This window comes from Heptranchias perlo, unplaced genomic scaffold (genome assembly GCF_035084215.1).
Source record: "Heptranchias perlo isolate sHepPer1 unplaced genomic scaffold, sHepPer1.hap1 HAP1_SCAFFOLD_385, whole genome shotgun sequence".
Classification (NCBI taxonomy): Eukaryota; Metazoa; Chordata; class Chondrichthyes; order Hexanchiformes; family Hexanchidae; genus Heptranchias; species Heptranchias perlo.
Window position 1 is genome coordinate 57,064 of NW_027139397.1, and position 21,065 is coordinate 78,128.

The following is a 21,065-nucleotide window of genomic DNA, read 5'->3' on the forward strand; positions in this document are numbered from 1 at the left end:
ACACAAATACATACAAAAGCTTTTTAAGTCATGTCCGTCGTCAGAAGATTATCAAGGACCGTATCGGGCCACTGAAGGATACCGTAGGGAAAATTCAAACTGATCCTCCGGTTATGGCAAAGTTGCTAAATGACTATTTTGCTTCAGTCTATACTCGTGTAGATGGTGGTTATGTTCCAGAGGAGGGGTGCTCTGTATTGAATGGCATTCTTAATCTTGGAATAGATAGTAACGTGATCTTGGAGTTTAGGAAAGCTGAGAATGGATTGGGCCGCAGGACCAGATAATATCCATCCAAGGGTGATTAATGATAAGGGACAGGTGCTCTTGACGGTAATCCAGTATACACTGTCTACCCGGACTTTCAGGAAGCCCCTGATAAGGTTCCCCACTCTCGGTGACTTCACAAGATAGAGTCTTGTGCCATCAGTCGGGTTTTGAAACACTGGATTCAGAATCGGCTCCAATCCTGCAGCCAAGCAGTTGTAGTTAACGGACGGGGGGTTCAGCCCGGAGACAGATTACTTGTCAGTCAGGGTCAGTCCTCGGCCCACTACACTTCTCGGTCTTTATTATTGACCTGGACAGCGGTGTTGGGAGTACAGTCAGTAAGTTCACAGATGACACCAACATCTGTGTAAGGATCAAGACAGGAGGGGAGTGTAATCAAACTCATCGTGTACAGATCACTAGGCTCGTGTCCAGTGTAGGTTAGCAGGCTGTAACTAGTGGGGTACCGCAAGGATCAGTGCTCGGGCCTCAGCTATTTACAATCTATATTAATGACTTAGATGAAGGGACCGAGTGTAATGTATCCAAGTTTGCTGACGATACAAAGCTCGGTGGGAAAGTGAGCTGTGAGGAGGACCCAAAGAGTCTGCAAAGGGATATGGACAGGTTAAGTGAGTGGGCAAGAAGGTGGCAGATGGAGTATAATGTGGGGAAATGTGAGGTTATTCACTTTGGTAGGAAGAATAGAAAAACAGAATATTTTTTAAATGGTGAGAAACTATTAAATGTTGGTGTTCAGAGGGATTTGGGTGTCTTTGTACATGAAACACAGAAAGTTAACATGCAGGTTACAGCAAGTAATTAGGAAAGCAAATGGTATGTTGGCCTTTATTGCAAGGGGGTTGGAGTACAAGAGTAAGGAAGTCTTACTACAATTGTACAGGGATTTGGTGAGACCTCACCTGGAGTACTGTGTACAGTTTTGGTCTCTTTATCTGAGGAAGGATATACTTGCCTTCGAGGGGGTGCAATGAAGGTTCACTAGATTGATTCCTGGGATGAGAGGGTTGTCCTGTGAGGAGAGATTGAGTAGAATGGGCCGATACTCTCTGGAGTTTGGAAGAATGAGAGGTGATCTCATTGAAACATGTAAGATTCTGAGGGGGCTTCACAGGGTAGATGCTGAGAGGCTGTTTCCCCTGGCTGGAGAGTCTAGAACTAGGGGGCATAGTCTCAGGGTAAGGGGTCGGCCATTTAGGACTGAGATGAGGAGGAATTTCTTCACTCAGAGGGTGGTGAATCTTTGGAATTCTCTACCCCAGAGGGCTGTGGATGCTCAGTCGTTGAGGATATTCAAGGCTGAGATCGATAGATTTTTGGACTCTAGGGGAATCAAGGGATATGGGGATCGGGCGGGAAAGTGGAGTTGAGGTCGAAGATGAGCCAGGATCTGATTGAATGGCGGAGCAGGCTCGAGGGGCCGAATGGCCTACTCCTGCTCCTATTTCTTATGAAAGCTAAATATTGGGTTGTATTAATAGAACCATTCAGTATGAATCAAAGGATTTTGACACTATACAGGTCGCCGGTCAGACCATATCTGGAGTACCGCACCCAGTTTTGGTCTCCCCCCCCAACGTGGTGGGTGATAATAGCAGCTTTGGAAAAGGTCCAGAGGAGAGCTACAAGAATGGTTCCTCGCTAAAGAACCTCAGCTACTCCGAAAGGCCCAAAGAGCTTGGTCTATTTACTTTAGAGCAGCGTAGACTTCGTGGCCTGATAGAGGGCTAGAAAATAACGAAAGGGCTGAATGGCCTCCCGATTGAAAGATTATTCCAGTTTAAAAGGTTGGGGAGGACCAGGGGGATACGAATTTAAACTACGGAAGGGTGTGGATAGACTGGGTGTTGGGTGATTCCTCTTTTCCCAAGAGAGCGGTGAGCCCCTGGAACACAATACCGGCTGGTGTGACAGGTCCTGACTCTCTGCCCTTGAGAGGGAGCTGGAGCAGTTCCTGACTCGGGCAGAGGTTGGATCATGTAGAAGGGAAGTGTCTTTTATAGGTGACACTCGGTCCCTGTGATCTCCTGGAGCGGTTTCCAGAGTATTTTTCCCCCCTTATTAGCCCTGGAGTCCATCGCTGCTTTTTCTTTGGCCTCTCCCCAGAGATTACAGGGTGTGTGGGGAGTTGGGAGGGAGGGAGGGTTTAGTCCTGATGCTCCGGCAATCGTGGGTGTGAGGCAAACTCGATGCACCAGCTCGTCGGCTGCTAGTCCTCAATTCCCTATGTTCATATGCACACACACACACTTACCAGCTAGTCACTAGACAGTGATCGGGAGCAGGAACCCTGGCTGATTTCCCCCTCTCTCGAACCCAGGGGTCACTGGACAGTGATCAGGAGCAGGAACCCTGGCTGATTTCCCCCTCTCTCTAACCCAGGGGTCACTGGACAGTGATCAGGAGCAGGAACCCTGGCTGATTTCCCTCTTTCTCGAACCCAGGGGTCACTGGACAGTGATCAGGAGCAGGAACCCTGGCTGATTTCCCTCTTTCTCGAACCCAGGGGTCACTGGACAGTGATCGGGAGCAGGAACCCTGGCTGATTTCCCCCTCTCTCTCTAACCCAGGGGTCACTGGACAGTGATCGGGAGCAGGAACCCTGGCTGATTTCCCCCTCTCTCTCTAACCCAGGGGTCACTGGGCAGTGATCGGGAGCAGGAACCCTGGCTGATTTCCACCTGTCTCTAACCCAGGGGCCACTGAGACCCAATTGTAGCCCCCAGGAACGGGGCTTTTGGGGGGTTCAGAACCCACTTTATAATCACTTTGATGTCAATTATAATGTATAAATACTTTTACTGTTCTGTCACTGGACAACAAAACGCTTAATAAACTGGGCTCGCTGGAAGGTACCATTCCCCACCCAGTGTGGTGCCAGGACGGGCGGACGGTGAGGCTGGTGAGGGGTGAGGGCTACACTGCCCCCCGCCCCCCCCCCGGGTTAGAGAGAGGAGGGAAATCAGCAGCGTGGGAACAAAGGCGAGAAAAGAGCTGGAGATGGCAATGGCAATGATTAAATCCTCAGCTTTTATTCAAGTGTGGGACAGATTGGAACTACAAATCAAGTTATATACAGAAAAAAAAAAACCCCAACCCGTTCGTAACTCGGAAAGATGCTTCCCAATATCCGTTGAAAAAAAAAAAAGGTGAAGTTCGGCCCATATTCTGTTCCCCTCCCGAGGTGAAACCGGCCTTTGGGGGGTGGGGGGGGGGGGAGGAGGAGATTTCTGCTTCTCCCACTCGATCGTTACCCCCGCCCCCACTCAAGGCACTCCTCACCACACCAGGTGAGAGGTCCCATCAGTCCAGGGACACACGAGTTCCTGTGTCGGCCATATGTGTGTTTATTGTTTCGATGCAGGAGGCAGGAGGGGGGTGTAAAGTCCCAGAGGTTTAGCCTGCACGCCCGTGATTCAAGGGGGGGTGGATGTGTGGGTGGGAAGGGACGGGGCAGAAGGGCAGCACAGGCCCCCTCCCCCCGCCTGGAGCTGTCTGATCACCTTTGTGTTCGGTGAACAAGCCGAGCCCAGAGTCCCCACAGAGCCGTACAGGACCCCGGGGGGTGGGGGAGAACCGGTGGGCAATTCGACCGTGAGCCCGTCGGGCAGATTCCTCTCTACCCCTTCCCCTCCCTCCCTGACCCGGGGGGGGGGGGGGGGGGGGTGGGTGGAGGGATAGAGGAGCGGGAGTGTGGAGAGGGGGAAGGAGAGAGAGGAGAGGGGAGAGGAGAGGGCGAGGGGGAAGGAGAGAACGGGGAGGGGGAGAAGAGAGGAGAGAGTGCGGAGAGGGGGAGAGGAGAGAGTGCGGAGAGGGGGAGGGGAGGGAGAGTGAAGGGGGGGAAGGAGAGTGTGCGGAGGTGGGGAAAGGAGAGGGAAAGGGGGAAGGAGGGAGTGTGGAGAGCGGAGAGGGAGAGAATGCGAAGAGGGGAAGGAGAGAGGAGAGGGGGAAGGAGAGAGAAGAGGGAGAGGAGGGGGGAAGGAGGGAGAGGAGGGGGGAAGGAGAGAGAAGAGGGAGAGGAGGGGGGAAGGAGAGAGAAGAGGGGAGAGGAGAGGAGAGGGAGTGTGGAGAGGGGGAAGGAGAAGAGAGAGGGAGAGGAGAGGGAAGGAGAGGAGAGGGAAGGAGAGGAGAGAGAGTGGAGAGGAGAGAGAGAGAGTGCGGAGAGGGGGAGAGGGAGACAGTGCGGACAGGGGTAGGGGAGAGAGAGGGAGGGAGGAGAGAGTGCGGACAGGAGAAGGGGAGAGAGAGGGAGGGAGGAGAGAGAGACAGTGCGGACAGGGGAAGGGGAGAGAGAGGGAGGGAGGAGAGGAGAGAGTGCGGACAGGAGAAGGGGAGAGAGAGGGAGGGAGGAGAGGAGACAGTGCGGACAGGAGAAGGGGAGAGAGAGGGAGGGAGGAGAGGAGAGAGTGCAGACAGGAGAAGGGGAGAGAGAGGGAGGGAGGAGAGGGAGAGAGTGCGGACAGGAGAAAAAAAAATACCCCCACCCCCCACTCCACAGCGGGAAATAAACAGACACAGACTGTAAGTAGCACCCGCCATCGACCAGAGTGTGGATTTAACCGTTCGGGAGACCTCCCCTCAACCCTATCCCACCCGGCCCTGGTCTCTCCTCCTCCTCCTCCTCCTCCTCCTCCCCCACCCCTAAACCCCCACGAGAGATTTGGTCAATTCAGCAGCAAACCGTCCCCCAACAAAAGCCCGGGGAGCTCGAGGTTCTCATCGAAACGCAGATATCACCAGTCGCCATCTTGTTTAGCGGAGGGCCTCCGCAGTCACTCGCAGAACCCCTCACCCCCACCCCTCCCTCCCTCCCTCCCTCCTTCCCTCCCTCCCTCCCTCGGCCCCCCCCCCCCACCACTCTCCGGTCGGTGCTGGTGACTCCCCGGCAGTTGCCGTCACTCCCAGGGAACGGTGGGAAGGAGGAGGAGACATTAGGCAGGAAGGCTCAGCTTCTTCCCCTTCAGAACTGCAAGGGGATAAAAAAAAACAAAACAAACAAGTCAGCTCAGCATGGACAGGGAGACATCGGTCTCTCAACACACCTCATTCATCCATCGATATTCCCCACAGGAACAGGAGGAGGCCATTCAGCCCCTCGAGCCTGTTACTATAGGAACAGGAGGAGGCCCATTCAGCCCCCTCGAGCCTGTTACTATAGGAACAGGAGGAGGCCCATTCAGCCCCTCGAGCCTGTTACTATAGGAACAGGAGGAGGCCCATTCAGCCCCTCGAGCCTGTTACTATAGGAACAGGAGGAGGCCCATTCAGCCCCTCGAGCCTGTTACTATAGGAACAGGAGGAGGCCATTCAGCCCCTCGAGCCTGCTCCGCCATTCAGTCAGATCATGGCTGATCTGTGTCCTAACTCCATTTACCCTCCTTGGTTCCCTGTCCCTCGATCCCTCTACCCAACAAAAATCCATCGATCTCAGTCTTGAAAGCCCCAACTGACCCCCAGAATCGACAGCTTTTTGGGGGGAGAGAGTTCCAGATTCCCACTCCCCCCTTTGTGTGAAGAAGTGCTTCCCGACATCACCCCTGAACGGGCCGAGCTCCAATTTTAAGATTCTGCCCCCTTGTTCTGGACTCCCCCCACCCCCCAGAGGAAATAGTTTCTCTCCATCGACCCTATCGAACCCTTTAATCATCTTAAACCCCTCGATTGGATCTCCCCTCAATCTTCAACACTCGAGGGAACACAAGTCTAGTCTGTGTGACCCGTCCTCGTAATTTAACCCTTTTAGCCCCGGGTATTATTCTGGTGAATCTGTGCCCCCCTCCCCTCCAAGGCCAATCTATCCTTCCTGAGGGGGCGGGGTCCAGGACTGAACCCAGTCTCTCCAGATGTGCTCTGACCAGAGCTCTGCACAGCTGGAAACATTCACTTCCTCCCCTTTGTATTCCAGCCCTCTCAAGATAAAGGCCAACATTCCCATGAGCCGATTTGATTATTTCTTGTACCCGTCCACTGGCTTTTAGTGATTTCTGTACTTGGACCCCCAAATCTCTCTGCTCCTCCACAGTTCCTGGCTTCTCACCATTTAAAAAACTCTGCAGATTCCCAAAAGAGAGCTCTCCCCGACCCCACAACACCTCAGGGCAGGAATGATGCTGAGCCCTTCCCCCCCCCCCCCCCCCCTCCCCACACACAGAGCAGGAAAGACCCAGGCTCCAGCCCGGCCTGTGCTGTGCTGTGCTGATTCCAGCCGGGGGGAGAGGGGGAGGGCAGGAGGAGGGAGACCGACCGGAAGAGGAGAGGGAGGGAGGAGAGGAGGAGGAGGGAGGAGAGGAGGAGGAGGGAGGAGAGGAGGAGGAGGGGAGGGAGGAGAGGAGGAGGAGGGAGGAGAGGAGGAGGAGGGAGGAGAGGAGGAGGAGGGGAGGGAGGGGAGGGAGGGGGAGGGAGGGAGGGGGAGGGGGAGGGAGGGAGGGGGGAGGGGGAGGGGGAGGGAGGGAGCCCGACTGGGAGATGAGGAAGGCGGGGGGGGGGGGAGATGAGGAAGTGGGGGGAAGAAGAGATGAGGAAGGGGGGGGGAAGAGATGAGGAAGGGGGGGGGAAGAGATGAGGAAGAGGGAGGGGAAGAGATGAGGAAGGGGGGGGGAGAGATGAGGAAGAGGGAGGGGAAGAGATGAGGAAGAGGGGGGGGGAAGAGATGAGGAAGAGGGAGGGGAAGAGATGAGGAAGAGGGAGGGGAAGAGATGAGGAAGAGGGGGGGAAGAGATGAGGAAGAGGGGGGGGAGAGATGAGGAAGAGGGGGGGAGAGATGAGGAAGAGGGGGGGAGAGATGAGGAAGAGGGGGGGAGAGATGAGGAAGAGGGGGGGAGAGATGAGGAAGAGGGGGGGGGGGAAGAGATGAGGAAGAGGGGGGGGGAGAGATGAGGAAGAGGGGGGGGAGAGATGAGGAAGAGGGGGGGGGAAGAGATGAGGAAGAGGGGGGGGGGAAGAGATGAGGAAGAGGGGGGGGGGAGAGATGAGGAAGAGGGGGGGGAGAGATGAGGAAGAGGTGGGGGGAGAGATGAGGAAGAGGGGGGAAGAGATGAGGGGGGGGGAAGAGATGAGGAAGAGGGGGGAAGAGATGAGGAATGGGGGTGGGGAGAGATGTGGAAGAGGGGGGGGAGAGATGAGGAAGAGGGGGGAGGAAGAGATGAGGGGGGGAAGAGATGAGGGGGGGAGGAAGAGATGAGGGGGGGGAAGAGATGTGGAAGAGAGGGGGGAGAGATGAGGAAGAGGGGGGGAGAGATGAGAAAGAGGGGGGGGGAAGAGATGAGGGGGGGGAAGAGATGAGGGGGGGGAAGAGATGAGGAAGAGGGGGGAAGAGATGAGGAAGAGGGGGGGGAAGAGATGAGGGGGGGGAAGAGATGAGGAAGAGGGGGGAAGAGATGAGGAAGAGGGGGGGGAAGAGATGAGGGGGGGGAAGAGATGAGGAAGAGGGGGGAAGAGATGAGGAAGGGGGGGGGGAAGAGATGAGGAAGAGGGGGGGAAGAGATGAGGAAGAGGGGGGGAAGAGATGAGGAAGAGGGGGGAAGAGATGAGGGGGGGAAGAGATGAGGAAGAGGGGGGAAGAGATGAGGAAGGGGGGGGAGAGATGAGGAAGGGGGGGAAGAGATGAGGAAGAGGGGGGGAAGAGATGAGGAAGAGGGGGGAAGAGATGAGGAAGAGGGGGGGAAGAGATGAGGAAGAGGGGGGGAGAGATGAGGAAGAGGGGGGGGGAGAGATGAGGAAGAGGGGGGGGAAGAGATGAGGAAGAGGGGGGGGAAGAGATGAGGAAGAGGGGGGGGAAGAGATGAGGAAGGGGGGGAAGAGATGAGGAAGAGGGGGGGGAAGAGATGAGGAAGAGGGGGGGGAAGAGATGAGGAAGAGGGGGGGGAAGAGATGAGGAAGAGGGGGGGGAAGAGATGAGGAAGAGGGGGGAAGAGATGAGGAAGAGGGGGGGAAGAGATGAGGAAGAGGGGGGGCAGAGATGAGGGGGAGGGAGGGAGGGGAGGGAGAGGGGGGGAGGGGGGGAGGGAGAGGGGGGAAGAGACACAGAGGAGGTGCTGGAAGAGGAACGGGGTGGGAGTCCAGGGAGAGACCCAGGTGCTCTCTGACCTTTCGTGATGTAGAGATAGAAGAAGTCGCAGTAGAGGACAGTCTGGACGATGCCGGCCACGATGGCGATCAGATCGAAGAATCCCTCACTGTAATAACGCCAGATCCAGTTGAGGAGGTACACGGTGCGGTACATGCCCAGTGCAAACAGGTAATGGCTGGTAATAGTCTCCGCTTCACCCGTCTTACTCACCATGAAGAGCTGCGGGAGGATGGCAACTGACTCCAGGTAGATCGAAAATGTCCACAGGATCTGGGGGGAGTACACGAGGGGACCATCAATACTGACAACCTCTCAACACAAGTCCTCGAGTATATCCATCTCCCTCCGACAGTGCAGCACTCCCTCAGTACTGGGACCGGGGAGTGTGGGCCTGGATTATGGGGCTCAAGTCCGAGAGTATATCCATCTACCTCCGACAGTGCAGCACTCCCTCAGTACTGGGACCGGGGAGTGTGGGCCTGGATTATGGGGCTCGAGTCCTAGAGTATATCCATCTCCCTCCGACAGTGCAGCACTCCCTCAGTACTGGGACCGGGGAGTGTGGGCCTGGATTATGGGGCTCGAGTCCTAGAGTATATCCATCTCCCTCCGACAGTGCAGCACTCCCTCAGTACTGGGACCGGGGAGTGTGGGCCTGGATTATGGGGCTCGAGTCCTAGAGTATATCCATCTCCCTCCGACAGTGCAGCACTCCCTCAGTACTGGGACCGGGGAGTGTGGGCCTGGATTATGGGGCTCGAGTCCTAGAGTATATCCATCTACCTCCGACAGTGCAGCACTCCCTCAGTACTGGGACCGGGGAGTGTGGGCCTGGATTATGGGGCTCGAGTCCTCGAGTATATCCATCTCCCTCCGACAGTGCAGCACTCCCTCAGTACTGGGAGCGGGGAGTGTGGGCCTGGATTATGGGCTCGAGTCCTAGAGTATATCCATCTCCCTCCGACAGTGCAGCACTCCCTCAGTACTGGGACCGGGGAGTGTGGGCCTGGATTATGGGGCTCGGGTCCTGGAGTATATCCATCTCCCTCCGACAGTGCAGCACTCCCTCAGTACTGGGACCGGGGAGTGTGGGCCTGGATTATGGGGCTCGAGTCCTAGAGTATATCCATCTCCCTCCGACAGTGCAGCACTCCCTCAGTACTGGGACCGGGGAGTGTGGGCCTGGATTATGGGGCTCGAGTCCTAGAGTATATCCATCTCCCTCCGACAGTGCAGCACTCCCTCAGTACTGGGACCGGGGAGTGTGGGCCTGGATTATGGGCTCGAGTCCTAGAGTATATCCATCTCCCTCCGACAGTGCAGCACTCCCTCAGTACTGGGACCGGGGAGTGTGGGCCTGGATTATGGGGCTCAAGTCCTAGAGTATATCCATCTACCTCCGACAGTGCAGCACTCCCTCAGTACTGGGACCGGGGAGTGTGGGCCTGGATTATGGGGCTCGAGTCCTAGAGTATATCCATCTCCCTCCGACAGTGCAGCACTCCCTCAGTACTGGGACCGGGGAGTGTGGGCCTGGATTATGGGGCTCGAGTCCTAGAGTATATCCATCTCCCTCCGACAGTGCAGCACTCCCTCAGTACTGGGACCGGGGAGTGTGGGCCTGGATTATGGGGCTCAAGTCCTAGAGTATATCCATCTACCTCCGACAGTGCAGCACTCCCTCAGTACTGGCACCGGGGAGTGTGAGCCTGGATTATGGGGCTCAAGTCTCTGGAGTGGGGGTCTCCCAATATCCCACAACCTCCTGACCTGGAGGCGAGAGACGTCCCGACAATACCACAGCTGACGACAGTGAGAGAGTGACTGACAGAGCGCAGGGGGTACTGGCACATTTCTGGGAGAGCGAATAAGGAGTTGGATCAGTGCTGGTTCGTTCCATTCTGTTAATCGTACCTCGAGAGGAGTGAAGTCGTGGTTGACGAGGAATGCTAAGATGGCAGTGGGCACAATCAGGAATTCAACCCGGAAGGTGTCATGGTTTCCGTCGTAGGTGGCCTTGAACTTGGAGTAAATCATCCACACCGTGGCATAGGAGCAACCGATATATACAACCTGGGGAAAGGAGCAGGTACAGCATGGGTTAGATACACTGTCCCATCAAACACTCCCAGGGCAGGTACAGGGTTAGATACAGAGTAAAGCTCCCTCTACACTGTCCCATCAAACACTCCCAGGGCAGGTACAGGGTTAGATACAGAGTAAAGCTCCCTCTACACTGTCCCATCAAACACTCCCAGGGCAGGTACAGGGTTAGATACAGAGTAAAGCTCCCTCTACACTGTCCCATCAAACACTCCCAGGGCAGGTACAGGGTTAGATACAGAGTAAAGCTCCCTCTACACTGTCCCATCAAACACTCCCAGGGCAGGTACAGGGTTAGATACAGAGTAAAGCTCCCTCTACACTGTCCCATCAAACACTCCCAGGGCAGGTACAGGGTTAGATACAGAGTAAAGCTCCCTCTACACTGTCCCATCAAACACGGGTTAGATCATGAGACCTTGGTTCAAACTCAGCCCCAGACAGAGGGGATGAAAGATTCCTCTCCCTGACCGGGGACCGGGTGAGACAATAAGCAAGACACGTTGAGGTGGCTGGTTTACCTTCATAGACGTGTTGTAGAATGAGATGAAGTTGGTGAAGAGGTCCAGGTAGCGAGTGGTAAACACAACAGCAAACAGCAACTGGCTCTTCCCCGAGATACCTGAGCAGGGGAACAGACAGAGACACAGTCAACAGGCCACTCGAGTGTCCGCAGGCTCCCCACCTCGAAGGGACTGCCCCCTCACTGATTTCCCCCTCTCTCTAACCCAGGGGTCATTGGACAGTGATCAGGAGCAGGAACCCTGGCTGATTTCCCCCTCTCTCTAACCCAGGGGTCATTGGACAGTGATCAGGAGCAGGAACCCTGGCTGATTTCCCCCTCTCTCTCTAAACCAGGGGTCACTGGACAGTGATCGGGAGCAGGAACCTTGGCTGATTTCCCCTCTCTCTAAACCAGGGGTCACTGGACAGTGATCAGGAGCAGGAAACCTGGCTGATATCCCCCTCTCTCTAAACCAGGGGTCATTGGACAGTGATCAGGAGCAGGAACCCTGGCTGATTTCCCCCTCTCTCTAACCCAGGGGTCACTGGACAGTGATCAGGAGCAGGAACCCTGGCTGATTTCCCCCTCTCTCTAACCCAGGGGTCACTGGACAGTGATCGGGAGCAGGAACCCTGGCTGATTTCCCCCTCTCTCTAACCCAGGGATCACTGGACAGTGATCAGGAGCAGGAACCTGGCTGATTTCCCCTCTCTCTAACCCAGGGATCACTGGACAGTGATCAGGAGCAGGAACCCTGGCTGATTTCCCCTCTCTCTCTAACCCAGGGGTCACTGGACAGTGATCAGGAGCAGGAACCTGGCTGATTTCCCCTCTCTCTAACATAGGGGTCACTGGGACAGTGATCAGGAGCAGGAACCCTGGCTGATTTCCCCCTCTCTCCAACCCAGGGGTCACTGAACAGTGATCAGGAGCACGAACCCTGGCTGATTTCCCCTCTCTCTAACCCAGGGGTCACTGGACAGTGATCGGGAGCAGGAACCCTGGCTGATTTCCCCCTCTCTCTCTAAACCAGGGGTCACTGGACAGTGATCGGGAGCAGGAACCCTGGCTGATTTCCCCTCTCTCTAACCCAGGGGTCACTGGACAGTGATCGGGAGCAGGAACCCTGGCTGATTTCCCCCTCTCTCTAACCCAGGGGTCACTGGACAGTGATCGGGAGCAGGAACCCTGGCTGATTTCCCCCTCTCTCTCTAACCCAGGGGTCACTGGACAGTGATCGGGAGCAGGAACCCTGGCTGATTTCCCCCTCTCTCTAACCCAGGGGTCACTGGACAGTGATCAGGAGCAGGAACCCTGGCTGATTTTCCCCTCTCTCTAACCCAGGGGTCACTGGACAGTGATCAGGAGCAGGAACCCTGGCTGATTTCCCCTCTCTCTCTAACCCAGGGGTCACTGGAGAGTGATCGGGAGCAGGAACCCTGGCTGATTTCCCCTCTCTCTAACCCAGGGGTCACTGGACAGTGATCAGGAGCAGGAACCCTGGCTGATTTCCCCTCTCTCTCTAACCCAGGGGTCACTGGACAGTGATCGGGAGCAGGAACCCTGGCTGATTTCCCCCTCTCTCTCTAACCCAGGGGTCACTGGACCGTGATCGGGAGCAGGAGCCCTGGCTGATTTCCCCTCTCTCTAACCCAGGGGTCACTGGACAGTGATCGGGAGCAGGAACCCTGGCTGATTTCCCCTCTCTCTAACCCAGGGGTCACTGGATAGCGATCAGGAGCAGGAACCCTGGCTGATTTTCCCCTCTCCCTAACCCAGGGGTTACATTTAGATATTTGGATGGTTAATATGTATATTAATTCAGTATTTCAATGGTTTATAATGTATATTAATTCAGTATTTAAATGGTTTATAATGTATATTAATTCCATATTTAGATGATTTATGATGTATATTATTTCAGTATTTCAATATTTTGATGGTTTATAATGTATATTAATTCAGTATTTAAATGGTTTGTAATGTATATTAATTCAGTATTTAATATTTCGACGTTTTATAAATTCAGTATTTAGATATTCCGATGGTTTATAATGTATATTAATTGATTATTTGGACATTTAGACAGTTTATAATGTATATTAATTCAATGTTTGGATATTTCGATGGTTAATAATGTATATTAATTCAGTATTTTGATGGTTTATAATGTATATTAATTCAGTATTTCGATGGTTAATAATGTATATTAATTCAGTATTTAGATATTCCGATGGTTTATAATGCATATTAATTCAGTATTTAGATATTCCGATGGTTTATAATGTATATTAATTCAGTATTTAGATATTCCGATGGTATATAATGTATATTAATTCAGTATTCAGGTGGTTTATTATGTATATTAGTCCAGTATTTAGATATTTCGATGGTTTATAATGTATATTAATTCAGTATTTAGATATTCCGATGGTATATAATGTATATTAATTCAGTATTCAGGTGGTTTATTATGTATATTAGTCCAGTATTTAGATATTTCGATGGTTTATAATGTATATTAATTCAGTATTTAGATATTTCGATGGTTTATAATGTATATTAATTCAGTATTTAGATATATTGATGGTTTATAATGCATATTAATTTCATATTTAGATGATTTATGATGTATATTGTTTCAGTTTTTCAATGGTTTTTAAGGTATATTAATTCAGTATTTCGATGGTTTATAATGTATATTAATTCAGTATTTCGATGGTTTATAATGTATATTAATTCAGTATTCAGATATTCCGATGGTTTATAATGTATATTAATTCAGTATTTCGATGGTTTATAATGAATATTAATTCAGTATTTCGATGGTTTATAATGTATATTAATTCAGTATTCAGATATTCCGATGGTTTATAATGTATATTAATTCAGTATTTCGATGGTTTATAATGTATATTAATTCAGTATTTAGATATTTCGATGGTTTATAATGTATATTAATTCAGTATTTTGATATTTTGATGGTTTATAATGTATATTAATTCAGTATTCAGATATTCCGATGGTTTATAATGTATATTAATTCAGTATTTTGATGGTTTATAATGTATATTAATTCAGTATTTAGATATTTCGATGGTTTATAATGTATATTAATTCAGTATTTAGATGATTTATGATGTATATTATTTCAGTGTTTAGATGGTTTTTAAGGTATATTAATTCAGTATTTCGATGGTTTATAATGTATATTAATTCAGTATTTCGATGGTTTATAATGTTTATTAATTCAGTATTTAGGTGGTTTGTAATGTATATTAATTCAGTATTTAGATATTTTGATGGTTTATAATGTATATTAATTCAGTATTTAGGTGGTTTATAATGTATATTAATTCAGTATTTAGATATTTCGATGGTTTATAATGTATATTAATTTCATATTTAGATGATTTATAATGTATATTAATTCAGTATTTAGATGGTTTATAATGTATATTAATTCAGTATTTGGGTGGTTTATAATGTATATTAATTCAGTATTTAGATGGTTTATAATGTATATTAATTCAGTATTTAGATATTCCGATGGTTTATAATGTATATTAATTCAGTATTTAGATATTTTGATGGTTTATAATGTATATTAATTTCATATTTAGATGATTTATAATGTATATTAATTCAGTATTTAGATGGTTTATAATGTATATTAATTCAGTATTTGGGTGGTTTATAATGTATATTAATTCAGTATTTAGGTGGTTTGTAATGTATATTAATTCAGTATTTAGGTGGTTTATAATGTATATTAATTCAGTATTTAGATATTCTGATGGTTTATAATGTATATTAATTCAGTATTTAGATATTTTGATGGTTTATAATGTATATTAATTTCATATTTAGATGATTTATAATGTATATTAATTCAGTATTTAGATGGTTTATAATGTATATTAATTCAGTATTTGGGTGGTTTATAATGTATATTAATTCAGTATTTACATGGTTTATAATGTATATTAATTCAGTATTTAGGTGGTTTATAATGTATATTAATTCAGTATTTAGATATTCCGATGGTTTATAATGTATATTAATTCAGTATTTAGATATTTTGATGGTTTATAATGTATATTAATTTCATATTTAGATGATTTATAATGTATATTAATTCAGTATTTAGATGGTTTATAATGTATATTAATTCAGTATTTGGGTGGTTTATAATGTATATTAATTCAGTATTTACATGGTTTATAATGTATATTAATTCAGTATTTAGGTGGTTTATAATGTATATTAATTCAGTATTTAGATATTCCGATGGTTTATAATGTATATTAATTTCATATTTAGATTATTTATAATATATATTAATCCAGTATTTAGATGGTTTATAATGTATATTAATTCAGTATTTAGATATTTCGATGGTTTATAATGTATATTAATTCAGTATTTAGGTGGTTTGTAATGTATATTAATTCAGTATTTAGATATTTTGATGGTTTATAATGTATATTAATTTCATATTTAGATGATTTATAATGTATATTAATTCAGTATTTAGATGGTTTATAATGTATATTAATTCAGTATTTAGGTGGTTTATAATGTATATTAATTCAGTATTTAGGTGGTTTATAATGTATATTAATTCAGTATTCAGATATTCTGATGGTTTATAATGTATATTAATTCAGTATTTAGATATTTTGATGGTTTATAATGTATATTAATTTCATATTTAGATGATTTATAATGTATATTAATTCAGTATTTAGATGGTTTATAATGTATATTAATTCAGTATTTGGGTGGTTTATAATGTATATTAATTCAGTATTTAGATGGTTTATAATGTATATTAATTCAGTATTTAGATATTCCGATGGTTTATAATGTATATTAATTCAGTATTTAGATATTTTGATGGTTTATAATGTATATTAATTTCATATTTAGATGATTTATAATGTATATTAATTCAGTATTTAGATGGTTTATAATGTATATTAATTCAGTATTTGGGTGGTTTATAATGTATATTAATTCAGTATTTAGGTGGTTTGTAATGTATATTAATTCAGTATTTAGGTGGTTTATAATGTATATTAATTCAGTATTTAGATATTCTGATGGTTTATAATGTATATTAATTCAGTATTTAGATATTTTGATGGTTTATAATGTATATTAATTTCATATTTAGATGATTTATAATGTATATTAATTCAGTATTTAGATGGTTTATAATGTATATTAATTCAGTATTTGGGTGGTTTATAATGTATATTAATTCAGTATTTACATGGTTTATAATGTATATTAATTCAGTATTTAGGTGGTTTATAATGTATATTAATTCAGTATTTAGATATTCCGATGGTTTATAATGTATATTAATTCAGTATTTAGATATTTTGATGGTTTATAATGTATATTAATTTCATATTTAGATGATTTATAATGTATATTAATTCAGTATTTAGATGGTTTATAATGTATATTAATTCAGTATTTGGGTGGTTTATAATGTATATTAATTCAGTATTTACATGGTTTATAATGTATATTAATTCAGTATTTAGGTGGTTTATAATGTATATTAATTCAGTATTTAGATATTCCGATGGTTTATAATGTATATTAATTTCATATTTAGATTATTTATAATATATATTAATCCAGTATTTAGATGGTTTATAATGTATATTAATTCAGTATTTAGATATTTCGATGGTTTATAATGTATATTAATTCAGTATTTAGGTGGTTTGTAATGTATATTAATTCAGTATTTAGATATTTTGATGGTTTATAATGTATATTAATTTCATATTTAGATGATTTATAATGTATATTAATTCAGTATTTAGATGGTTTATAATGTATATTAATTCAGTATTTAGGTGGTTTATAATGTATATTAATTCAGTATTTAGGTGGTTTATAATGTATATTAATTCAGTATTCAGATATTCTGATGGTTTATAATGTATATTAATTCAGTATTTAGATATTTTGATGGTTTATAATGTATATTAATTTCATATTTAGATGATTTATAATGTATATTAATTCAGTATTTAGATGGTTTATAATGTATATTAATTCAGTATTTGGGTGGTTTATAATGTATATTAATTCAGAATTTACATGGTTTATAATGTATATTAATTCAGTATTTAGGTGGTTTATAATGTATATTAATTCAGTATTTAGATATTCCGATGGTTTATAATGTATATTAATTTCATATTTAGATTATTTATAATATATATTAATCCAGTATTTAGATGGTTTATAATGTATATTAATTCAGTATTTAGATATTTCGATGGTTTATAATGTATATTAATTCAGAATTTAGGTGGTTTGTAATGTATATTAATTCAGTATTTAGATATTTTGATGGTTTATAATGTATATTAATTCAGTATTTAGATATTTCGATGGTTTATAATGTATATTAATTCAGTATTTAGATGATTTATGATGTATATTATTTCAGTATTTAGATGGTTTTTAAGGTATATTAATTCAGTATTTCGATGGTTTATAATGTATATTAATTCAGTATTTCGATGTTTATAATGTATATTAATTCAGTATTTAGGTGGTTTGTAATGTATATTAATTCAGTATTTAGATATTTTGATGGTTTATAATGTATATTAATTCAGTATTTAGATATTTTCGATGGTTTATAATGTATATTAATTCAGTATTTAGATGATGATTTATGATGGATATTATTTCAGTATTTAGATGGTTTTTAAGGTATATTAATTCAGTATTTCGATGGTTTATAATGTATATTAATTCAGTATTTCGATGTTTATAATGTATATTAATTCAGTATTTAGGTGGTTTGTAATGTATATTAATTCAGTATTTCGATGTTTATAATGTATATTAATTCAGTATTTAGGTGGTTTGTAATGTATATTAATTCAGTATTTAGGTGGTTTATAATGTATATTAATTCAGTATTTAGATATTCTGATGGTTTATAATGTATATTAATTCAGTATTTAGATATTTTGATGGTTTATAATGTATATTAATTTCATATTTAGATGATTTATAATGTATATTAATTCAGTATTTAGATGGTTTATAATGTATATTAATTCAGTATTTGGGTGGTTTATAATGTATATTAATTCAGTATTTACATGGTTTATAATGTATATTAATTCAGTATTTAGGTGGTTTATAATGTATATTAATTCAGTATTTAGATATTCCGATGGTTTATAATGTATATTAATTCAGTATTTAGATATTTTGATGGTTTATAATGTATATTAATTTCATATTTAGATGATTTATAATGTATATTAATTCAGTATTTAGATGGTTTATAATGTATATTAATTCAGTATTTGGGTGGTTTATAATGTATATTAATTCAGTATTTACATGGTTTATAATGTATATTAATTCAGTATTTAGGTGGTTTATAATGTATATTAATTCAGTATTTAGATATTCCGATGGTTTATAATGTATATTAATTTCATATTTAGATTATTTATAATATATATTAATCCAGTATTTAGATGGTTTATAATGTATATTAATTCAGTATTTAGATATTTCGATGGTTTATAATGTATATTAATTCAGTATTTAGGTGGTTTGTAATGTATATTAATTCAGTATTTAGATATTTTGATGGTTTATAATGTATATTAATTTAATATTTAGATGATTTATAATGTATATTAATTCAGTATTTAGATGGTTTATAATGTATATTAATTCAGTATTTAGGTGGTTTATAATGTATATTAATTCAGTATTTAGGTGGTTTATAATGTATATTAATTCAGTATTCAGATATTCTGATGGTTTATAATGTATATTAATTCAGTATTTAGATATTTTGATGGTTTATAATGTATATTAATTTCATATTTAGATGATTTATAATGTATATTAATTCAGTATTTAGATGGTTTATAATGTATATTAATTCAGTATTTGGGTGGTTTATAATGTATATTAATTCAGAATTTACATGGTTTATAATGTATATTAATTCAGTATTTAGGTGGTTTATAATGTATATTAATTCAGTATTTAGATATTCCGATGGTTTATAATGTATATTAATTTCATATTTAGATTATTTATAATATATATTAATCCAGTATTTAGATGGTTTATAATGTATATTAATTCAGTATTTAGATATTTCGATGGTTTATAATGTATATTAATTCAGAATTTAGGTGGTTTGTAATGTATATTAATTCAGTATTTAGATATTTTGATGGTTTATAATGTATATTAATTCAGTATTTAGATATTTCGATGGTTTATAATGTATATTAATTCAGTATTTAGATGATTTATGATGTATATTATTTCAGTATTTAGATGGTTTTTAAGGTATATTAATTCAGTATTTCGATGGTTTATAATGTATATTAATTCAGTATTTCGATGTTTATAATGTATATTAATTCAGTATTTAGGTGGTTTGTAATGTATATTAATTCAGTATTTAGATATTTTGATGGTTTATAATGTATATTAATTCAGTATTTAGATATTTCGATGGTTTATAATGTATATTAATTCAGTATTTAGATGATGATTTATGATGTATATTATTTCAGTATTTAGATGGTTTTTAAGGTATATTAATTCAGTATTTCGATGGTTTATAATGTATATTAATTCAGTATTTCGATGTTTATAATGTATATTAATTCAGTATTTAGGTGGTTTGTAATGTATATTAATTCAGTATTTAGATATTTCGATGGTTTATAATGTATATTAATTTCATATTTAGATGATTTATAATGTATATTAATTCAGTATTTAGATTGTTTATAATGTATATTAATTCAGTATTTGGGTGGTTTATAATGTATATTAATTCAGTATTTAGATATTCCGATGGTTTATAATGTATATTAATTCAGTATTTAGATATTTTGATGGTTTATAATGTATATTAATTTCATATTTAGATGATTTATAATGTATATTAATTCAGTATTTAGATGGTTTATAATGTATATTAATTCAGTATTTAGATATTTTGATGGTTTATAATGTATATTAATTTCATATTTAGATGATTTATAATGTATATTAATTCAGTATTTAGATGGTTTATAATGTATATTAATTCAGTATTTGGGTGGTTTATAATGTATATTAATTCAGTATTTAGATATTATGATGGTTTATAATGTATATTAATTCAGTATTTAGATGGTTTATAATGTATATTAATTCAGTATTTGGGTGGTTTATAATGTATATTAATTCAGTATTTAGATATTATGATGGTTTATAATGTATATTAATTCAGTATTTAGGTGGTTTGTAATGTATATTAATTCAGTATTTAGATATTTTGATGGTTTATAATGTATATTAATTTAGTATTTAGATGGTTTACAATGTATATTAATTCAGTATTTAGATATTTCGATGGTTTATAATGTATATTAATTCAGTATTTAGATGATTTATGATGTATATTATCTCAGTATTTTGATGGTTTTTAAGGTATATTAATTCAGTATTTCGATGGTTTATAATGTATATTAATTCAGTATTTGGGTGGTTTATAATGTATATTAATTCAGTATTTAGATGGTTTATAATGTATATTAATTCAGTATTAGGATATTTCGATGGTTTAAAAAGTATAATATTTCAGTATTTAGATATTTCGATGGTTTATAATGTATATTAATTCAGTATTTAGTTATTTAGATGGTTTATAATATATATTAATTCAGTATTTGGTTATTTAGACAGTTTATAATGTATATTAATTCAGTATTTGGTTATTTAGACAGTTTATAATGTATATTAATTCAGTATTTGGTTATTTAGATGATTTATAATGTATAATAATTCAGTGTTTGGTTATTTAGATGGTTTATAATGTATAATAATTCAGTGTTTGGTTATTTAGATGATTTATAATGTATATTAATTCAGTATTTGGTTATTTAGATGGTTTATAATGTAAAATAATTCAGTGTAATGTAATCACTCCGCCCTCTCACAGACCCCTCCCTTCCTGTGGGTGCTGGGACGGCCCAGGGCCAAACTCGAGGCCCAGGCTCCACGGCCGAGGGCCTCTCCCCA

The 21,065-nt window shown here is 41.8% G+C and overlaps 1 protein-coding gene across 1 annotated transcript; it reads right to left on the reverse strand.

The window, feature by feature from the left end:
- Positions 1 to 3,302: 3,302 nt before the first annotated feature.
- Positions 3,303 to 11,088, reverse strand: LOC137311969 (ER lumen protein-retaining receptor 1-B; the record flags this gene model as incomplete). Its single annotated transcript, XM_067978778.1, has 4 exons — positions 3,303 to 5,257; positions 8,377 to 8,629; positions 10,274 to 10,432; positions 10,984 to 11,088. Coding segments are annotated over 4 exons (552 nt in total), but the record flags the coding sequence as incomplete, so codon positions are not given.
- Positions 11,089 to 21,065: the final 9,977 nt, after the last annotated feature.